Source organism: Melospiza georgiana, chromosome 16, assembly GCF_028018845.1.
Source record: "Melospiza georgiana isolate bMelGeo1 chromosome 16, bMelGeo1.pri, whole genome shotgun sequence".
Taxonomy (NCBI): domain Eukaryota; kingdom Metazoa; phylum Chordata; class Aves; order Passeriformes; family Passerellidae; genus Melospiza; species Melospiza georgiana.
In genome coordinates, this window is record NC_080445.1 from 16,350,491 (window position 1) to 16,368,986 (window position 18,496).

Consider the following 18,496-nt stretch of genomic DNA (forward strand, 5'->3'; position numbering starts at 1 on the left):
ATGCTTAGAATATCTGTGAGATAAAGATGTTTCATCTGGTTAAAAATGAAAGGGAGAATGAAATCAGAGAGGGAAAAGGTAAGGAGAATCTAGGAGGATTTACACTTCATACAAACTTTTAACAAAAATAAACTGCACCCATGAAGAAATAGATGCAAATAGTTCTGATACCTTTTTATCAGCTTGATGGATTTGAAGGCCTCGTCCATGTCTCCAGCAGTGAGATAGTAGCTGAAGTTCAGCATGGCATCCTGGGTGGTCTTATCACAGTCTCCCAGTCCAGTGAAATCTCTCATGGGTCTTCTTGCAGCCATCTGAGAGACTGTTCCTGAGCCAGACTCTGATGCTCCCTTCTCAGCTTCTCCCAGCTAAAAGGAGAAGGTTGTCACATACGTATCAAGCAGGTTGAAACTTACTCCTTTGTACATGGAATTAATTGTATTATTCCCACTGCAGTCTAAGTTTTTTATATCTGCAGGACCATAATCAATAGCATCAATAGTCGCGAAGTTTCAGAGCTTTCTAGAAAATGTCACAAAATATGGAATATCATAGAATATCAATATCAATCATTATGCAGAAAACCAATAAAGTCTCAATCCTCAATGTCAAATGATCTGTCTGGAGCGTAACAAGGAAACTTTCCCAAGCCAGGCACAGAGGAAGATCATCTGAGTCATGAAGGATGCCAAAGTCCATGTACACTCTACCCTAATCGGATAGTTACGTAAGATAACTAAATTTTAAGGCATACAGAAGCTAATAAAAGTTGTATTATATTATAATACAATGGAAGTCCTGGGTAAAGTAGAAGACAGAAATCAAAAGTGCAAATCTGTTTGACTAGAACTTGAGGAATTTTTGGAACCAAGACAGTAAAGACATTATGGTGAATAAGGAGAAACCCTGGAATGAAACCTGGTCAACAAGGCTTGTTGTATCAACTTGATTTACTGTATTTACAGCAGACTCTGCTCTTTTACTAAATTAGGTTTCCCAAATGAATACAAGCTATGTAAAAAGTGACATCATCAGAAAGAGACAACCGTCTACCAAGAAAATGGAAGCAAGAGAGGAGCAGAGGATGAAGGAAGAGCACCAAAGCAGTGCAGATACTTACAGGTTTATAGATACATCCCCTTCGAAAACACAACTAATGGCAGCAACAATCCATACAAAGTCAAAAAAAAAAAGAAACAATATCAAAGTAAAATAACATGAGAAATGATGGAGAAATGTTAAAAGGAAAGATTGGAAAATGCAGCATATCACATTTCATCCTTCAATTTAAAGGAAAAAGGAAAGCAAAACACAGTATAACACTAAAAGCTCAGTCTGCACAGGAAGACTGACAACAGACAGTGCTTTGAAGAAAATGAATTGCAAAGTGCTGTTCTGAATCTGAACATAATAAGTAGATACATTCTCCCTGTCTAACAGTGCTCCCAAACTACACAAGTAGAGATTAGAAAATCTCCTTCATATTAATTTCCTGGAGATTTTACAAAACTAAATACATTAGTATAGTAAATGGGCTCTGTTGCACTCCCCCTACAAGACAGGAACAGAGCAATCCTCATCCTCAGAAGCACCAGGAAACCCAGGTCAGAACTTCACCAGAAACCAATTTGTAGGTGAAAGGCTGCAGCTCACCTAGTATGCACGGAATTATGTAGGGTATTATTTACCTGAGATGCAAACAATTTTGGATTGAAATCAAGTTTTAGAATTTAGAGCCTGCACTCTTGGCATTGGCAGTACACAGGCACTTGTTGATGGTGCAAGATGACTATTTTGCTCCCTTAGGTATTCCTGCAAGGAAGTAGGATGCTTCTGCCAAAGCCAGTATGAAATGTCCTGTCATATGGCCTAAATAAATCTCACACACACACCCCTCTTGTACTTGCAATAAACACAGTGACCAGATAAAGCAGAGTTTTTTCCACATCCCTTTTTCAATTGCATTACCTGGTAATTCCTGTTTCTTGTACACTTGTACATCACATTCAGTTTACAATACCCATAAAAAGCCATCTCACTACAAATTCCACAATTCTGTCAAGTTCATCTGCATCAGAATTATCTTTATGCCATTTCTACATGTGATGCATCCCCTGCCATTGGAATAGCTCTACCTATCCCAGACTCAATTTGGTTAAATTTGATCCCTGTACAGTGGAAAGTCTGAATTTTTGGGAGGGAAAGAATTCTTAGAGATTACCTCACCTTTTTTGCAAAGTAATAATGTGGCACCTCTATGCCAAGAAGAAGCTGGTAGGATGAAGGCAATGGAAAGCTGTCCTGCAGCAAGAGGCCATGCTCTTCAGTGCTGAAGAATGATATAATCCAAACATCCATCTGGAAAGGGAAGCGAAGCACTATTTTTATGCTGCAATGTCCTTCTTTTTATTTTTATTTTCCATATTCACTTGGCAGAAGCTTCTCTTGACAATAGCATGACCTCTACATTCAGACACAGCTGCTGGGAGGGCAGAGCCACACTCTTCCTCCCTGCAGCAAGCAGCAGCACCTTGCTCTGCATTCCAGACTGCTCCACCTCTGCAAGCAGCTTCACCCACCAGAAAGAGAAAAGCCCCTGGCACAGATGGCTGCTTCAGGCATCTCTCCGAGAGATCAGGCTCAGGGCAAAGAAACAGAATCACAGAATAAGAGAATCACAGAATGGGTTTGGTTGGAAGGGGCCTTAAAAACTATTTTTTAAAAAAAACACTATATTATTCCCATTGTAAGTTTATCAGCTCACTGGCTGCTTTGAGTTCCCAGGAAATATGTCATCCATGCAAAAATAGTTCCTCTAACAGTTTAAGTATTGACCTGAGTCAAATTAAAATAACATTTATTTCCAGCAGAAGTTAATCAGACTTGTCATTTACTAAGGCATAAGCAGACAGTAAAATGTTTTGTTGAATAAGGGGCAAAAAGTTGCATTCCTTTTATATCTTTTTTTTCAACTTTACTTAGAAGCCAAGAATTTTTAAGTTTTTTACTTGAGTAATATTAGGTTCAATTGTTCTTATCTTTGCTAGAAGACCTTAGCCAGGCCTTTTGAAACATCCCTATCCGATTTCTCCTTTTTACTTTGATCTTTTCATGATTCTTCATGGTTGATTTTAACCAACAAAAGACAAAAAGAGCTTTCTATATCTAATTTTATAAGATTAGTTAAAATAAGGCACAAATAAAAAAACTTGAAGTTAAAATGGATGTGTCAAATCAATGCAATGTTTATGCAGGATAGGCAGTCCTGTACAAACAAAGTGGTAAGGAGCACTACAAGTAGAAGAGCAGGAGAAGAAAGGAGGAATTGTTTGTATGATGAAAGAAATCTTTCATTAGATAATTGTTGATGAATAAAAATGAAATCTTTTTCTAATGTAAAAAAGACCATAACAGATAATTTGGGAAGTCCATAAAAAAGCACAATATCTTTCTAGAAAAGCAGAAGTGGGAGGGACTGGGTAGAAGAGCATATTTCTCTGTTCACCTTAACAGTAGTGTCCCTGTTAATCTATCAAGTTAATTCTTGCTGCTTAAGTGTACTCAAGATTAGCAATTTTTTAAGTTACAAACTTCTAGATTATCCATCCACCCAATAATGTCACCTGAAAAACTGCAGTCCAGACAGAAGCTTGCATTATGGTCATTCCCAAAATTCTATCACAGCTAAAGAAATCCCCTTTTTTTCTTCTTCACTGTATGCAAGCTTGGCCCAAGTCAGACAGCTGCCATAGAGGGACTGCCCAAAGCACAGACAGCAAACACAGGGGTCACTACTCATTTTTGCATGTAGTAATATATACTACCCACTCTTACATCTTTAATGAAGCACAAAGGATTTACTACTTGGACAGGGAGAACTCCATGTAAAACAAGATAAAACAAATAAAAAAGACCATACTTTGCCCTCAGCCTGGATTTTCTTTTGGTCTGGAGGTTGGAGGCCTGTTTCGGGAATTACTTCACATACAAAAAGTCTTGGTTCACTCTGGTCCCAGAAATGGCAAGCAGGGATGTGACTGTGCAACTCTGGATACTCCACTGCAAACCTACCAAGAGACAAAAAAAAAAAATGTAGAAAGGGAGACAAAGTAATTCCAGCCCAGTCATTGCATGAGTGTAAATAAAGCCAAGGGATCATTCTCAGTTATTTATAGTCTGTATTAGAACATTAACCAGATACATTTTCCTGACTCCTAACATTTTACACATGGCAAGGACACTTCTAGTTTGGTTTGTTACACTGAGAGTGGTGACAGGACATAAAGCATTTCGGTAGAAAAAAAGTTGGTACCACCTATAAAAACAGGTACTCAAAATCTGCCTGCCCTGGGATTGCAGCTCCTACAGAAACCCTTGAACATCTACCTCAGTGCCTGCTGCTGTAACACAGGGGTTACCTCAGCTCTGTCTTCAAACCATGGAATCATTAAGATTGGAAGAGCCCTCTAAAATCACCAAGCCCAACCACGCACCCAGCAGCACCACCACACTGACCCTAAACCATGTCCCAGAGTGCCACGTTCGTACACTTTTTGAACACTTCCCAGGAAGGAAGCGTTCCCACCATTGTCATGGCCAGCCTGTTCCAGTGCCTGACAATTCCACCTGAAGAAATTTTCCCTAATACCCAATCTAAATCTTTACTGGCACAACTTGAGGCCATTTCCTCTCATCCTATCGATTGTTACCTGGGAGAAGAGATCAACCACCACCTGACTACTGCATGTCAAGAATTCTAAGGCACTGTGGAACAGCACAACGACTTCCCCTGCAGCCTTGGTGTCCTGGGTTGACTATATGATGCTTTTATCCCCAGTAGTCTTGTTCTGTTTATGCTGAATAATAAGTTTTGCACCTTTAAGACTTGTTGCAGACAGTGAAGGGGGGAGAGAAGAAACTGCAGTTTGTTTTCAGACACTGCACTCACTCCTCCACATTCCTGCTCCTGACTGTGTTGTCTGTGGATGAACAGACAGCGGGACAGAGCTCTCCTTTGCTTTTAGTTAGTTTTAGCTAGCTGAGGCAAAGAAGTTCCCTGGACTGTGGGTTTTTTTCTTTTTTCCCTTTTCTTTGGACCTTTTGAAACTGCTCTGGACTGAACACCCAGGAGAGCACTGGCAGCTGCACCTGTGGCCACCGGGCCGGGCCTGGCCTGCGACAATTCCAGCACTGAGGGACTGATCAGAGCCTGAGCGAGCTGAACTGCAACCCAGGGAGGGGCTTTCTCAGTTTGTCATCTCTTTTGGAGCAACAAGGGGTTTTATTGTGTAATATTGCTTAGGTTTTATTGTTTAATAAACAGGTTTTTCCACTTTTCTCCAAGGAGGTATTTTCTCCCAAACCAGTGGGGGAGAAGGGCCAGTTGAATCTGCTTTTCTACAGCAGACCCTTTGGGGGTTCTCTCCCAAATTTGCCCTGAACCAGAACACTTGGGAAAGCCAGTCTCTGTCAGCAGTTAAAATAATAACATCTTACTGCCTCATTTGGGCATTTCAATACTACTTCAGTGCCAGCTATGTCAGGACTCCAGACATACAGAATGACACTATTTTAGCAATGGCTTAGTATTCATTCTTCTGAAAAAAATGTCAAATTATTTAAAAGAAAAACCAAAGACACCATTTAAGTATTTCCTCACTTGCTGTCACCACTGAAATGTGAAAGTTGTGGGGAGGATTGGAGTAGGGCTAGAGGGCAAATTGAAAGAGACATTCAAAGAGGTGCAGAAATGGCATAAGTCCTCTCCCTGCTATGGAATTCAAAATCAGTAAATTGCAAATCAAAAAAAGAATTTGTGTAAAAAAACCTGGGAGTGTTTAGATTTTGCCTCAGGAGGTGGGAAGAGAAGCAGAAGAGGTGTAGATTATTATCACTTTCTGCTGAGTTTGAAGATGCTTCAAAAGGATGCACAGATAAATGGATTATTCACACAGACAGTATTTAACCCTCAAACAGTAAAACAGCATTCCTGGCTTGGGTTGGCTTCTGTTGGGCTACACAAGATACTGCACTTGGAAACAACTTCCTCACTTAACTCTTGACAACACTACTCCATAACTAACCAGGATGTAAGGCCCCAGATTTGCATTTGCCTTAGTTTTTGATGAGCTGGGTAGTTTCTTCTGGCTTTCAGTGGTAAGGAGAGTAATTCCTTTTCTTTGCTTGTAATACCCATAGCTGATAGTAGCTAAAAAAGTAATCCACATGTTCCAATGTTGGTTTCTCTTAAGAAAAATACAGTCAGAAAAATTATTGTAAAATCAAATGGGAATTTGTTCTCTAATATTACACCATACTTTCACAAGTGTTCCCACTTCACTGCATTGTGCTCCTAGGATTTCTAATGCACTTCCTACAAGCACAGTTTGCACGGACAGAAAGGCATCTAAAGCTCTAAAGACATGTCATGAGTTTTTACACACACAAACTCAATTTTTATTATATTTTAAAAATACCTTTATTCCTACAAGGATCTTCAGAATGTCCTCTTCTCAGTTCCCTATTATGTAAAGTCTTCAAGGAAGGGTAGCTTTCCAAGATTTTTTTTAAATTTAAAGATCTGGATCCTGAGTCCAATCATGTAATACCTCTGTATAAAACCCCCAACACCAAATCATTCTCTCCTCAGAGATCTCTAGCCTGATATGGCTTCCAAAGTGCTAGTAGCTCCCCCTGAATTTCTCTTCTATGAATTTGTCCAGTACCTCCACAAGCACTTCCTTCATCTTCTCTACTGACTTTGCAACGAGTTCCTTGGCTCAGCTGCATGTTGGCTGAAGAACTACCTACTGCTTATTTTGAGCTTGCTTTCGGGTGTGTTGGTATGGCATAGTCTGGTGACTGGCTGCAGGGCAGGGCATGCACCTCAGGGGTAGCTTCTGTGAGAAGCTGCTAGAAGCTTCCACCATATCTGACAGAGCCAATCTCTGATGGCTCTGAAGATGGACATGCTGCTGGCCCAATTAGAGAGGTTGGTAATGCCTCTGTGATAACGTGTTTAAGGACAGAATCAGAACAGAGCACATGCAGTTTTCCCCCTGGAGTGGGGAGGCGCCAGGGTGGCCACCATGCTGGCACAGCCCAAGGTGAGCCTTGCCTGCCTGGCCACCCCTGGCCAGCAGCACCACAGGCAGAAAGGCAGGGGCAGCTTCCCCATTCCTGCTGCCCTACGTGGAGAGAGGTGTTCAATAGCACCAGCACCATGGGAAAAGAGCTGTTTTAAGGGCTTATTTTACTTCTCATGATCCTCCTCTGACTCTGTTAATAATAAATATACTTTATACCTTTAAATTTAAACCCATTTTGCCCTTAAGAGTGTTCTTCTCCCAGTCATTATCTCAACTCATGAACCCTCTGTTAATTCCTTTTTTTCTTCCCTCCTCTCTGCCCAACTTTAAAGACAAGGGTAAGCGAATGGCTGCCTCGCGTTTGGCCAATGTCAAACCATGGCATTCCCTAGCTCAGATTATTGGAATAGATAGGGATGCAGCTTGACGGACATACAATTCAGTGTTAATTAGTTCTTTAGAAATAAATAATTAAATTCATACAAACTCCTTCCCAAGACAGAGGAATGTCAGAATCAGGGTGTGCTTGTCTCAACATGGCAGATTTCCATCTTAAATCCACCATTAATGCTTCTTGAAGCAAAAGCTCCTTACTTGCCAATGCTTTGTCCAGCAGAAAGGTTCTCTCTACCATCTCCCTGTTCAGCCTTGAAATCAAAGAGCGTAACTTGGTCCATTTCAACATCATAGAAACAGATCTTGGAATCAATGTTCCCATCCACCTACAAGAAAGGAAAACAAAGGGTGCTGGAGCATGCAGTCAAAAAGAAGAATTAGGTAAGTTTATCCCATATGCTTCATGCCCTCAGCTTTCTTTATTAGTAATCACATGAGGTCATTCTTACTAAGAAATACCAGAAAATTTCTAGTTCTTTTTCTATTCCAACAAGCCAGCCTTGGATTTCTTTTAAAATGCTACAAAGCAGCTTTTGTAACTAAAATATTCCTTTTCTGAATTTCAACACAGAACAAAGCCTTAAGAGATCTTAAATAATGCTGGGACATGACACTTCATTATATGACTCAATTCACCGCCTGGACCAGGCAGGTTTATTTCTGAGAAGTGATTCTTGCGTCCTCAGTAATCTTGACCCACACCAGCCTATGAACCAGTAGAAAAGTTCCAGACACTGAGTGAAGAGCTGTGCCTCACCCTGCTGACAAGGATGCTGACTTTGCTGCCATTAGCATTGCACTTCACAGACAAAATGTCTCCGTGGCCAGGAAGCAGCTTGGATAAACTCTTGCTGTTGCAGTGCACTTTTGCCTCTCTGTGGGAAGGAATAAACTTCAATTACATGGTGGCAAGCAACTGGCAATTTAGCAAATTATGGGTAAGACTTTTAAAAACAAACTATTTTGACTGTATGACACAACTGCCCCAGACTCCCACTTCCTCTCCAGAGGATTGCTGCCACTGCCTTTCTTTCAGGACTAAGTTAACAGACACTCTTTCTCAATGAATCAGCAAGAATAAATGTCAGTGTTTCTACAGGATTCCCAAAACATGGCTATACAGCAAGAACATCTGAAGATAATTCTCAATTCAGAGGCCTAATTTTCCTACAGAAATAACCTGAACAGTACCATGAATTTGGAATAGAGTCCATTCACATAAAAGTTCTATGTATGGAAAACACAGAGTGCAGCAGAAGTAAAGAAATGTCATTAGCAGGGCACATTTATATATTTTATTATCTCAAATAATATATTATTGCTGTTATAGATAAAAACCCAGAAATCAGTCAGCAACAAAGAGGAAAAATCTCATGAAACAAAAGAATGACAGTAACAAACAAAAAGTGACAGTAATTTGAAGTGACAGCAATTTAGAGCTATAATACAATCTCATGAAAAAAACATGTTTGATTCTATAAAAATAACATTTGTTCTCAGCCAATTACAGTGCCCTGAAATTAAAGTGTCATAATTTGAGAAAGGGTATTTTCAGTACCAAGTGCAAAAATTTATCATAGCATGCATAAGTAAATCTATTTTTTCTCACTATCAAACATCATAATACAATATTTATGCTAGTTACAACCTGCCCAAATCTAATAACCTTCAAACTGTCCCAGGTGGAATGTGTGTGATCTCAACCCAAGTAGTTTCCAGATGGCAACTAACTAGATTTTAGCATTCCTCTGGTGACAGCACGCAAAGAAGAACAGAATCTGTTTCACTCTTCAGGTTTTTAAGCTTTTCAAAATTATGTTTGTCATCAGCAGCTACATTTTCAAAATGAACGTCATGGCAGTATCTTTTTCATGTTTGTCAGTATGAGAGTACAGCAACCTTTGAACAAAGTCAGGTAAACTCCTTAACCTAAACAGGAGAAAGAACAGAGTTCTCCACAGTTCTAGGTTCACTTTCTCCATAGACTCATTGCAACAAGTTTCCTGATTTATGAGGAAATACAAGACCTGGCTTTATTTCAGCTCTTTTGAGATTCAAATCTTGTTCAAGATACCAAAAGAAATGGGACATCCTTAGCTCGATCATCCATAAATTCTCCACACACTTTAAAATGCACTCAAATATCCCTCATGGTATCCTCTTTTTAAAATAATAATCATCATCCTCATCAATCCATGACTTGCCTAATAATTCCATGGTTCCTCCCTTGCTTTGGAAATACGCCATCAGTTCACGAAGCTGCATGTATTGTCTCAAGATTCAAAGGGACTGCTGCTTTTCATCAAATCAAAACCAGCTAAAGATTCCCCACAAAATACACACTTAAGTATAAACAGATTATTTTTAAAGCCTTATTAATACCTGCGTGAGAGATCAAAGATTTTCAAGTGAGCCAAATCAGTTCCCACAGCCAGGAAATTCCCACAGACATCCAGGAGGCACGGATTCCCCTCTGCTTCAGAGAACACGAGCAGCTGTTTAACTGTGCCCTGGCAAGAAATGGGTAACACCAGGTTTGTGTGGCCACGGCCTCACTAGAAGGGACTTATTTTGTCACCAAGTTGAGTCACAAATTGCTGAACTTCTCTGTTAGATTAATCACTCCAAGCAAATTGGAGAAACATACACACAAATTCAATCTGGGTTTCAGGTATATACATAACCTCAAAAAAAGTCTAAATTTAAAGGCATCCTTCTGCAATAATTTCCTCTTTAGTAACACAACCTTTACCAAGTGAAAGACATACAGAAATATCAAGTCCCTGAAGGTCCTTAAATATATAGCTGTAAAAACAAATACATTATATTTATGTGATGAATCACATCCATTCTAAAATATAATATTTGCTTCCTAAATAAAATTATGTATCGCAGAACTCTGATAAATAGATTGCTCTTTTTGGTTCTCATAGACTAGCAGAGGCTGCAAATGTTCACACAAAATGTGCAAGTGATATTTTTCATTATCTTGTGAGAATATTCAGTACTGTCATCTTCCTGAAAGTATATATGTATCTCAACCTGCATGCAATTTAGATCGTTTAAAAGTCTATAAATACTTATTAGTTACACTGCAGTAGTGTTCAGAGAGGCAGACTTTTAAAAGAACACAAAATGTCAAAGATCTTTCTGCTGAAATACTCAAAATATATTTTGAGTATTGTATTATGACAAGGAAAAGTTAATAGACTTAGGAAGATCATGCACATTACTTTTAAGCTCTAACACCAATCTTTGAAAACAACAAGGTCTTTTTATCCCTTCATGGTTTTCTCAGTCCTTACCTGCCAGGTGCGGACCTGGATCCGATATGGCTCCACTGTGTACAGATTTTCTCCATGAACACACAGAACTGGAGAGTCACAAAGGAAAGAGCCTGAAACAATCACAACAAAGTCATCATTACGATAAATATGTTCTGTAAAAAGAAAAAACAAGTAACATATAGCACACAATTTCCACTATCTTGCACCAAATCTCTTTTTCAATCTGTCAGTCACTATTGAATCCCAGCTCCTTGGTGTTTTAGCCTTCTTCCATACTGCCACTACATTTAAAAGCTGGGGTTCCCATTATAAACAGGTGTTGGTACACTCTGTCCATGGAAACAAGTGAGAAAGGAAGGGCAAGGAGTTGATACAGGGAGGGAAAGAAAGAAAGAAAAAAAAAAGTGCAGTGTGAGGTTCTGGTAAGAGAATTCACTTTTCCCTTCAGTGAACTGCTACTGAAGAGAGATAACAGAATCTCTGCCAGAACAGTGGCTCTGCAATAACTTCAGAAGTGGTGTAGACTGTTAGGACCTCGGTGGTAATAAAGCAATGATTCAGCATGGAAAAGTTATAAAATATATCAGTAAATATAGACAAGCAGAAAACACTTAATGATTCTTAAAAGACAAATCTCAAGATTTAGGATGGAATTGATGGAATTCTACACCACTTATTTCTCGAGGCAGAAATATTTAGGGAGAATTAATCATTTAAAAACCTAATTTACTCTACTGTACAGAGCAATTTATGGGATAACTTCTCTTGAGAGCTGGGACACGAAGCCTCTTTCCCAGACCCTTTGATTACACTTTCTCTCAAGCAAAGTGGAAAAGCGTTCAATAGTCATTGCCATGTCTTATCTGTAAAAGCAACAGGACCAACAGCTACAAAAGCAGGAAAAAATTGGTCTTCTTGATCAAATCAATGGTTTACTTAAAAATTATAAAAAGAAGTTGTTCTAGCCTCACATGGTGTTTTGTGCAAGGCCCTCTATAATGTAATTTAGCTACATCATATAAATGCTTTCTCTAGCCCTGAGGGTTTTTCCAGTCCAGAAGAAGGTGTCCCGGCCCATGACAGGGGGGTTGGAACAAGATGTGCTTTGAAGTCCCTTCCAACCCAAACCATTCTTTGATTCCATGCTTACAGTGCATCAGCTACCATGAATGAATGTATAACTTTGGAAGAAAAGAAGCATTCAGACTCTGACCAATGTTTTAAGTCCTACCTGCACTTCTGAAGGTATCTCCTGAGCACTCAAAGACAGCCACTTGTTTCCCATTCCAGAATACTACAGCATCCTAAAACAAACAAACAAAACACCAAATAAACATATATTTTTAGTTCCTTCTGGAAGCATGCAGGAATTCATGCAGTAACATGGCAAGAACTCCCCTACAATAGCCACCAGTTACTAGTTCCTCTGGACATTGGGTTGGGAGGCTTTTAGCAACCCAGAGGTTCTCTGGGTTCTGGTGAGCACCCTAGAGCATTTCTGAGTCCCTGTTCTATCTTAGAAAAAACCAGCTCCACTGCAGCACCATTGCTACTGTTGCAACAATACCTTCATAACACACTATGATGAATATTAAGAAAAAATACTTATCTTAAAGACTTAGGAAGTTTGGTCTTGATAAACCTAACCGGGGTACTGATTAGGCAAATAAAAAACAACAACAAAAAAACCCCAAACAAATTAACCTGAGTAGCAAAGACTCCACTAGCATTCATGTCAACACGAAGGCTGTGAGTGGCTCCTGTGCTGAAGATCGTCACATTGAAGAGGTTGGGAGACACCTGTACCACGGCCACCTGCTGATGAAAGTGTGCCAACATGGCCTGCTCACTGAGGATCACCACAGAGCTGATGTTGTTCACTGCCAGCAGGTTTTTTCGGGACCCCCACTGTATATAATGGGAAAAGAAAAACCACACAATTTTATCTCTAGTCTTGAATTGTCACAGCAGTGTCACAAGAGAAGTAACATGGGAAAGGACAGAATAAATATTTTCATATATATGCAAAGTCCTACCATCTAAATACAAACTATAGGGAATGACTGGGAAATATGACAGATTCAAACTATTATGCTTGCTATCCAGTGTACTGGTTTAAAAGACGTGTGTCTGCCAGGACGTCTTCCAGAACCTTCCTGGAACAGAAAGATGGCACCCTCCCTCCAAATTATTATAACTTCACAAACACAAGGCTTCCAGGAAAAAATATGGGAAAAGGAATAACAGTTCTTTACTAAAAAATATATATCTATAAAACAGAACAAACAAAAAACAACAAAGAAAAAACCCGTAAGTTTTCCCACCAGTCAAGCCATTTCCCCTTGGCTGCAGTTATGATCCCATCCAGTGGGGGGCGCCATGGGGCGAGGCAGAGGGTCTGAGCGGCTCCCCCGTGGCTCCAGGGGATGCTCCGAGGTGAGCCCTGAGCCTCCCCAGGGCTAACGGCAGCCTCAGGAAGACAACAAATGGGAAGCAATTCCTTTGAGAAAACTTAACCCCCAACATTATCCACCCCAAATTTTTTTCCCATACCAACATGTTACATTGAACTTACACTTTTTAACTATAGACATTCATGCATTATCCTAATTATATACATATATACATGCAGATATGGATACAGGTACAACGTCAGACAGTTCACCCCAAAACAAGGTCCCTTTGAGGTATGTTTCTGCACCACCTAGTAAGTGCAACCATGTCCCTGAGCAAAGACAACCTGACAAATGTCTTTGTCTTTGCTTAGGGCAGAATTCATCCAAGTAAGTCTTTCCTAACATACCTCTCATATGTACCACTAGAATCTTATCACCATCTGCGGTACACAGGGGTTCAGATGGGGCAGGGCCAGCTCGCTTAGTGGAACGTCTGTGTTAACTAACCCTGTAGCCTTTGCTCAGTGCAGATCCCACTGCATGAAGGTCCTACCTCATGTTGTCTTCAATGTTGTTTTTAGCAGTCCATTGCAGTGCTCAATTTCCCCAGGAGATGCTGCAGGGTAAGGAATGTGGTATGCCCACTAAATACCATGTTCTCTAGCCCAGGTGTTTAATAAAAAGTTCTTGAAATGAGTCCCATTGTCTGACTCAATCCTCTCAGAGGTACCATGCCTCTAAAGGACCTGCTTTTCAAGGCCCAGGATGGTGTTTCAGGCAGTAGTGTGAGGCACAGGGTAGGTTTCCAACCATCCAGTGGTGCCTTCTACCGTTGTGAGCATGTAGCTCTTGCCCTGGCAGGTTTGAGGCAGTGTGATGTAATTGTTCTGCCTCCCCATACTTATACTGGATCACCACCTACCATACCATAGGGGCTTCACCTGCTTGGCCTGTTTGATGGCAGTGCACATTCCACTACCATGGATTACCTGGGAGATGCTGTCCACAGTTAGATCCACTTCTGAGTCTCATGCCCCTTATAAGGTGGCACCTCTGCCCTGACAGCCTGAGGCATCGTGGTCCATCCAGCTAGGAACAGCTCTTCCTTGAGTTGTGAGTCCAAATCTATCTGTGACATCTCAATTTCTGCAGCCTGATCCACCTGTTCATTTTCCACTTCCTCATTAGCCTGATACTTGGGGACATGGGTATCCACATGACACACTTTCACAGGTAGCTTCTCCACTCAAATGGCAATGTCTTGCCACTCTTCAGCAAGTCCCGACTGGTTTTCCTCTACACTGCCAGTTGATCTTTTTCCATCTGTCCAGCCACCCCCATGGAGCATATGTCAATCCCCAAAAGTCAGTATAAAAGTAATTCTTTGGCCACTTCTCTCATTCAGCAATGTCCAGGGCCAACTGGATGCCTTTGAGTTGCACAAACTGGCTTGACCTACCTTCTCCTTTGGTACCTTCTGTAACTTATCACATGGGGCTCCATTTTCAGTTCATTCCTACAATGTGACAGGAATCATTACTGAAAAGAGTGTAGCTTGTTTCTCAGTTGGCAGTTGATTGTATGGTGGAGTTTCCTCGGCTTACATCACCTATTTCTGCTCTTCATCTGTCAGAACAAAATCCTCACCTTGAGGCCAATTCATAATTATTTCCAAGATCCCAGGGTGATCTGGGTTTCCAATACAGGCACACTGTATAAGCAAGGCAATTGACTTCACGTAGCATCAATGGCGTGATGGGTAGAGGGAACCTTTTATTTTAACATCCACCAGTCAGCGCTAGCAGTCAGGGTAGCAGGAGAAGTTGTGCCTCCATGCCAATCACCTCTGAGGCAGCCTGAACTCCTTCACAGGCTAACAGGATCTCCTCTCTTGGGGTGTAGTTGGCTTTGAATCCCCTGTAACTTTGGCTTCAGAATCCCAGTGGCTGGCCCAGAGTCTCCCCAGGCACCTTCTGCCAAAGGCTCCAGGACAAGCCACTGTATCCAGCTGCAGAGTGGAGCTGTTCTTCACCTCTGGTCCTGTCCTGACTGGGCCAAGGGCCACTCCATGAGCGATCTCCTGCTTGATCTGTGCAAAGGCTTGCTGCTGTTCAGGGCCCCAGTGGAAACTGTTCTTCTTGTGAGTGACCAGGTAAAGAGGGCTCACAAACTGACTGTACCCCAGGATGCAAATTCTGGAGAAACTTATGCCACCTCGGAAAGCTTGTGTTTCCTTCTGGAAACGCAGTCTCCTTCTGTCAGTGGAGACATTGCTGTGATCTTGTTGATGACCTCGGTGAGTATCGCGCCATCCGTATTGTCACTTCATCCCTAGGAACTGGATCTCTCGAGCAGGTCCTTTGACCTTAGTCTTTTGGATGACAAAATCAGCTTTCAAGAGAATCTGGATGATCTTTTCTCCTTTCTCAAAGAATTCTGCTGCCTTGTTGCCACGTGTGATGATGTCATCAACGTATTACAGATGTTCAGGAGTCTCATCCTTCTCCAGAGCAGCCTGAATCAGTCCACGGCAGATGATGGGGCTGTGTTTCCACCTCTGGGCAGTCAGTTCCAGGTGTACTGCACACCCCTCCATGTGAAGACAAACTAAGGCCTGCCCTCTGCTGCCAGAGGAATGAAGAAAAACACATTAGCAATGTCTATAGCGGCGTACCACTTTGCTGCCTTGGACTCCAGCTCATACTGGAGCTCCAGCATGACCAGCACAGCAACACTCAGTGATGGTGTAACTTCATTCAAGCCACAATAGTCCACTATCAATCTCCATTCCCCATCAGACTTCCACACAGGCCCAATGGAGCCAAAGGGCAAGTGGGCCTTGCTGAACACTCCTTGGCTCTCCAGCTCATGGACCATCTTGTGAATGGGTATCATGGCATCTTGATTTTTTGATACTGCTGGCGATGCACTGTGGAGGTGGCAATTGGTACTTGTTTGCTACCTTCAAAAGTCCTAACCACAGAAGAATTTTCTGAGTCCAGGCAAGGTGTTTAGCTGCTTAGTTCTTTCTGTCTCCACAGCAGCAATTCCAAAACCTCATCAATGTCCTCTTGTGTCTTTAAAGTATCCGTTCTTAATGTAGTCAATGCCCAGAATACGTGGGGTATCTGGGTCAGTTACAATGGGGTGCTTCTGCCAGTCGTTCCCAGTCAAGCTCACTTCAGCTTCCAACAACCTCAGCTCTTGAGAACCCCCTGTAACATCAGAAATGGAGACTGTTTCTGACCCCACACATCCTGGTGGCATTAACATACATTGAGCACCAGTGTCAACTAAAGCCTTGCACTCTTGTGGGTTTTGCGTGCCAGGCCATCATATCCACATAGTCCAGTAGACATGGTGGTCCCCTGGTGCCCCTACCTGGCTAGAGGCAGGACCCCTCTAATACCAGTCCTTGTGAATACATATGGGAGGTATCTTCCAGCAGGTCAGATACTTGCCCATGGGAAACTGGCACCGCACTCACTCTCATTGACTTCCCTTTTCCTTTCTCCTTCAGTTCTTGTATTCAGGGTGCCAGGACACAGGTTTCCTGTCCCACCATCTCATGTCCTCTTCATGGTTGAGTAGGAAATATCTTAAGTCAGTTTGTAAAGTATACCCGCTGTCTCTCTCTGGAGGGCATCTGACTATGACTTCAAGGACTCTGATTTGCACTGGTGCTACAGGTAAGCATCTCTCCCTGAATTTCTTATTATCATCCTTGAGACTCAACCAATGTCTCTACAGCAGAGATGTGGGTCTTGGACCCTACTCTCGTAGTTCCTAAGTTTGCTTGCTACAGAGCCCATTGTCTCTTGGTTGCCCCTGAGATGCATGTTTGCCATTAAACTGGAGTATTCACATGGCCCCTGATGTGCCAGACTCCACCACATTTGCACTGTGCACCTGACCTCGTTAGGGTCATTATCATGTTGTCCATTCCTCCCAAGAAGTATCTCCAACACTGCCATTTCTCTCAGGCATTGGATCCTTCCTCCATGGTCTTGCATGGCTTTTTATGATGGCGCTCCTGCAGTCCGACCCTGTAAACAAATCTCTCTTACATTTGCTAGAAGCCACTCCCAGAAAGAAAGGGGTCCTGACTCCCTCACAAACGCCTGCTCAATGGTCATACCCTTGGCCAAGGGTCCCTAAAGTCTTGTTTTGGTACCATCAAGTTGCATGCCTGTACGTGTAACGTCCCAAACTTCAATCAACCAAGCCAAAAAAGCCTCACCCCCTAATCACGTAATGTCTTTTCACAGACTGCAGAGACTGTCAAGCAACAGGGACTCAGTGATGATCTCAGGCTCCTCTGCTGGCTTTGAGGGCCCTGGTTCTGCAACATCATGAGCTGGGCACACCTAATTGGTTTATCCTTCCTCACTGCAAAGGGCCGACTGCTGCTGCTGGCTGTGGCTGCCCCTGTGGTTTAGCTGGAACCTGAACATTTGTAACATCTGTTTGTTTCACTACTGTGCTATCCACCTTTACCTCTGACTGCAGTGGTTTTGCTGGACAGTGTCCCCAAACTCTGTGGCAGGTTTTGAGGCAACTACACAAGGTAACCTCACTCTGTCTCTGAATGGTGAATGGATCTCACTGAATAAAAACATTAAAAGAAAATATCTTTAACTTCTAAGGGAAATTTAACTCTTCAGAAGCTGTTGTTGTAGGCCCAAAGAAGTGGGTGAAGGGTTGGGAGAAAACTCCCTCCTGTGTTGCTTCCTCTCAATAGGTAGCATGATTAAGGAAATCCCAAAGATCCAGACCTCATGTGTGATAGTTATATAGCCTTGTGCCCACATTTCAGAAGAAGTTTATGAGCACTGAATTCCTCACCTTATTGAATCATTCTACAAACAGGGTAACAGCCACAATGGCCTAAGTTATAGGACCCAAGTTTGAACAAATGACCTGCAAACAGGAAAAACATAGCCATGATCACATGCCAACCAAACCAGGGTAGGCTAGACCACACGGTGCTGCCCAACAAGGTTTCTACATCCAGGACACAAATGGGTTACTCAAGAATTAGTATTCTCTTTTCACCCTTTCCTCTCAATGCCCTTGAGCCCCACACTGGTCACCAATTAACGTCCTGGTTTAAAAGATATATGCTTGCCAAGGAAGGCAGGAACCTTCCTGAAATGGAAAGCTGGCCCCCTCCCTCCAAATTATTATAAGTTCAAAAATACAGAGCTTCCAAGAAAAAAATACGGGAAAAGGAATAACAGTTCTTTACTAGAAAAAAAAAAAAAAAAAAAAGAAAAAAAAAAAAAAAAAAAAACAAAAAACAAAAAAAAAAAAAAAAAAAAAAAAAAAA

The 18,496-nt window shown here is 41.7% G+C and overlaps 1 protein-coding gene across 2 annotated transcripts in view; it reads right to left on the reverse strand.

Annotated features, from left to right (window-relative positions):
- The window catches only part of IFT140 (intraflagellar transport 140), an 84,692-nt gene that overhangs the window by 45,022 nt on the left and 21,174 nt on the right, over positions 1–18,496 (reverse strand). For both annotated transcript variants that reach the window (XM_058035914.1, XM_058035915.1), the window contains 9 exons: positions 12,476–12,679; positions 12,003–12,075; positions 10,790–10,881; positions 9,867–9,994; positions 8,242–8,359; positions 7,683–7,810; positions 3,920–4,067; positions 2,227–2,358; positions 172–368 (listed from right to left, as the gene is read on the reverse strand). In XM_058035914.1, the coding sequence (XP_057891897.1) occupies positions 172–368; positions 2,227–2,358; positions 3,920–4,067; positions 7,683–7,810; positions 8,242–8,359; positions 9,867–9,994; positions 10,790–10,881; positions 12,003–12,075; positions 12,476–12,679 (1,220 nt within the window). The remainder of the gene's footprint in view (positions 1–171; positions 369–2,226; positions 2,359–3,919; positions 4,068–7,682; positions 7,811–8,241; positions 8,360–9,866; positions 9,995–10,789; positions 10,882–12,002; positions 12,076–12,475; positions 12,680–18,496) is intronic.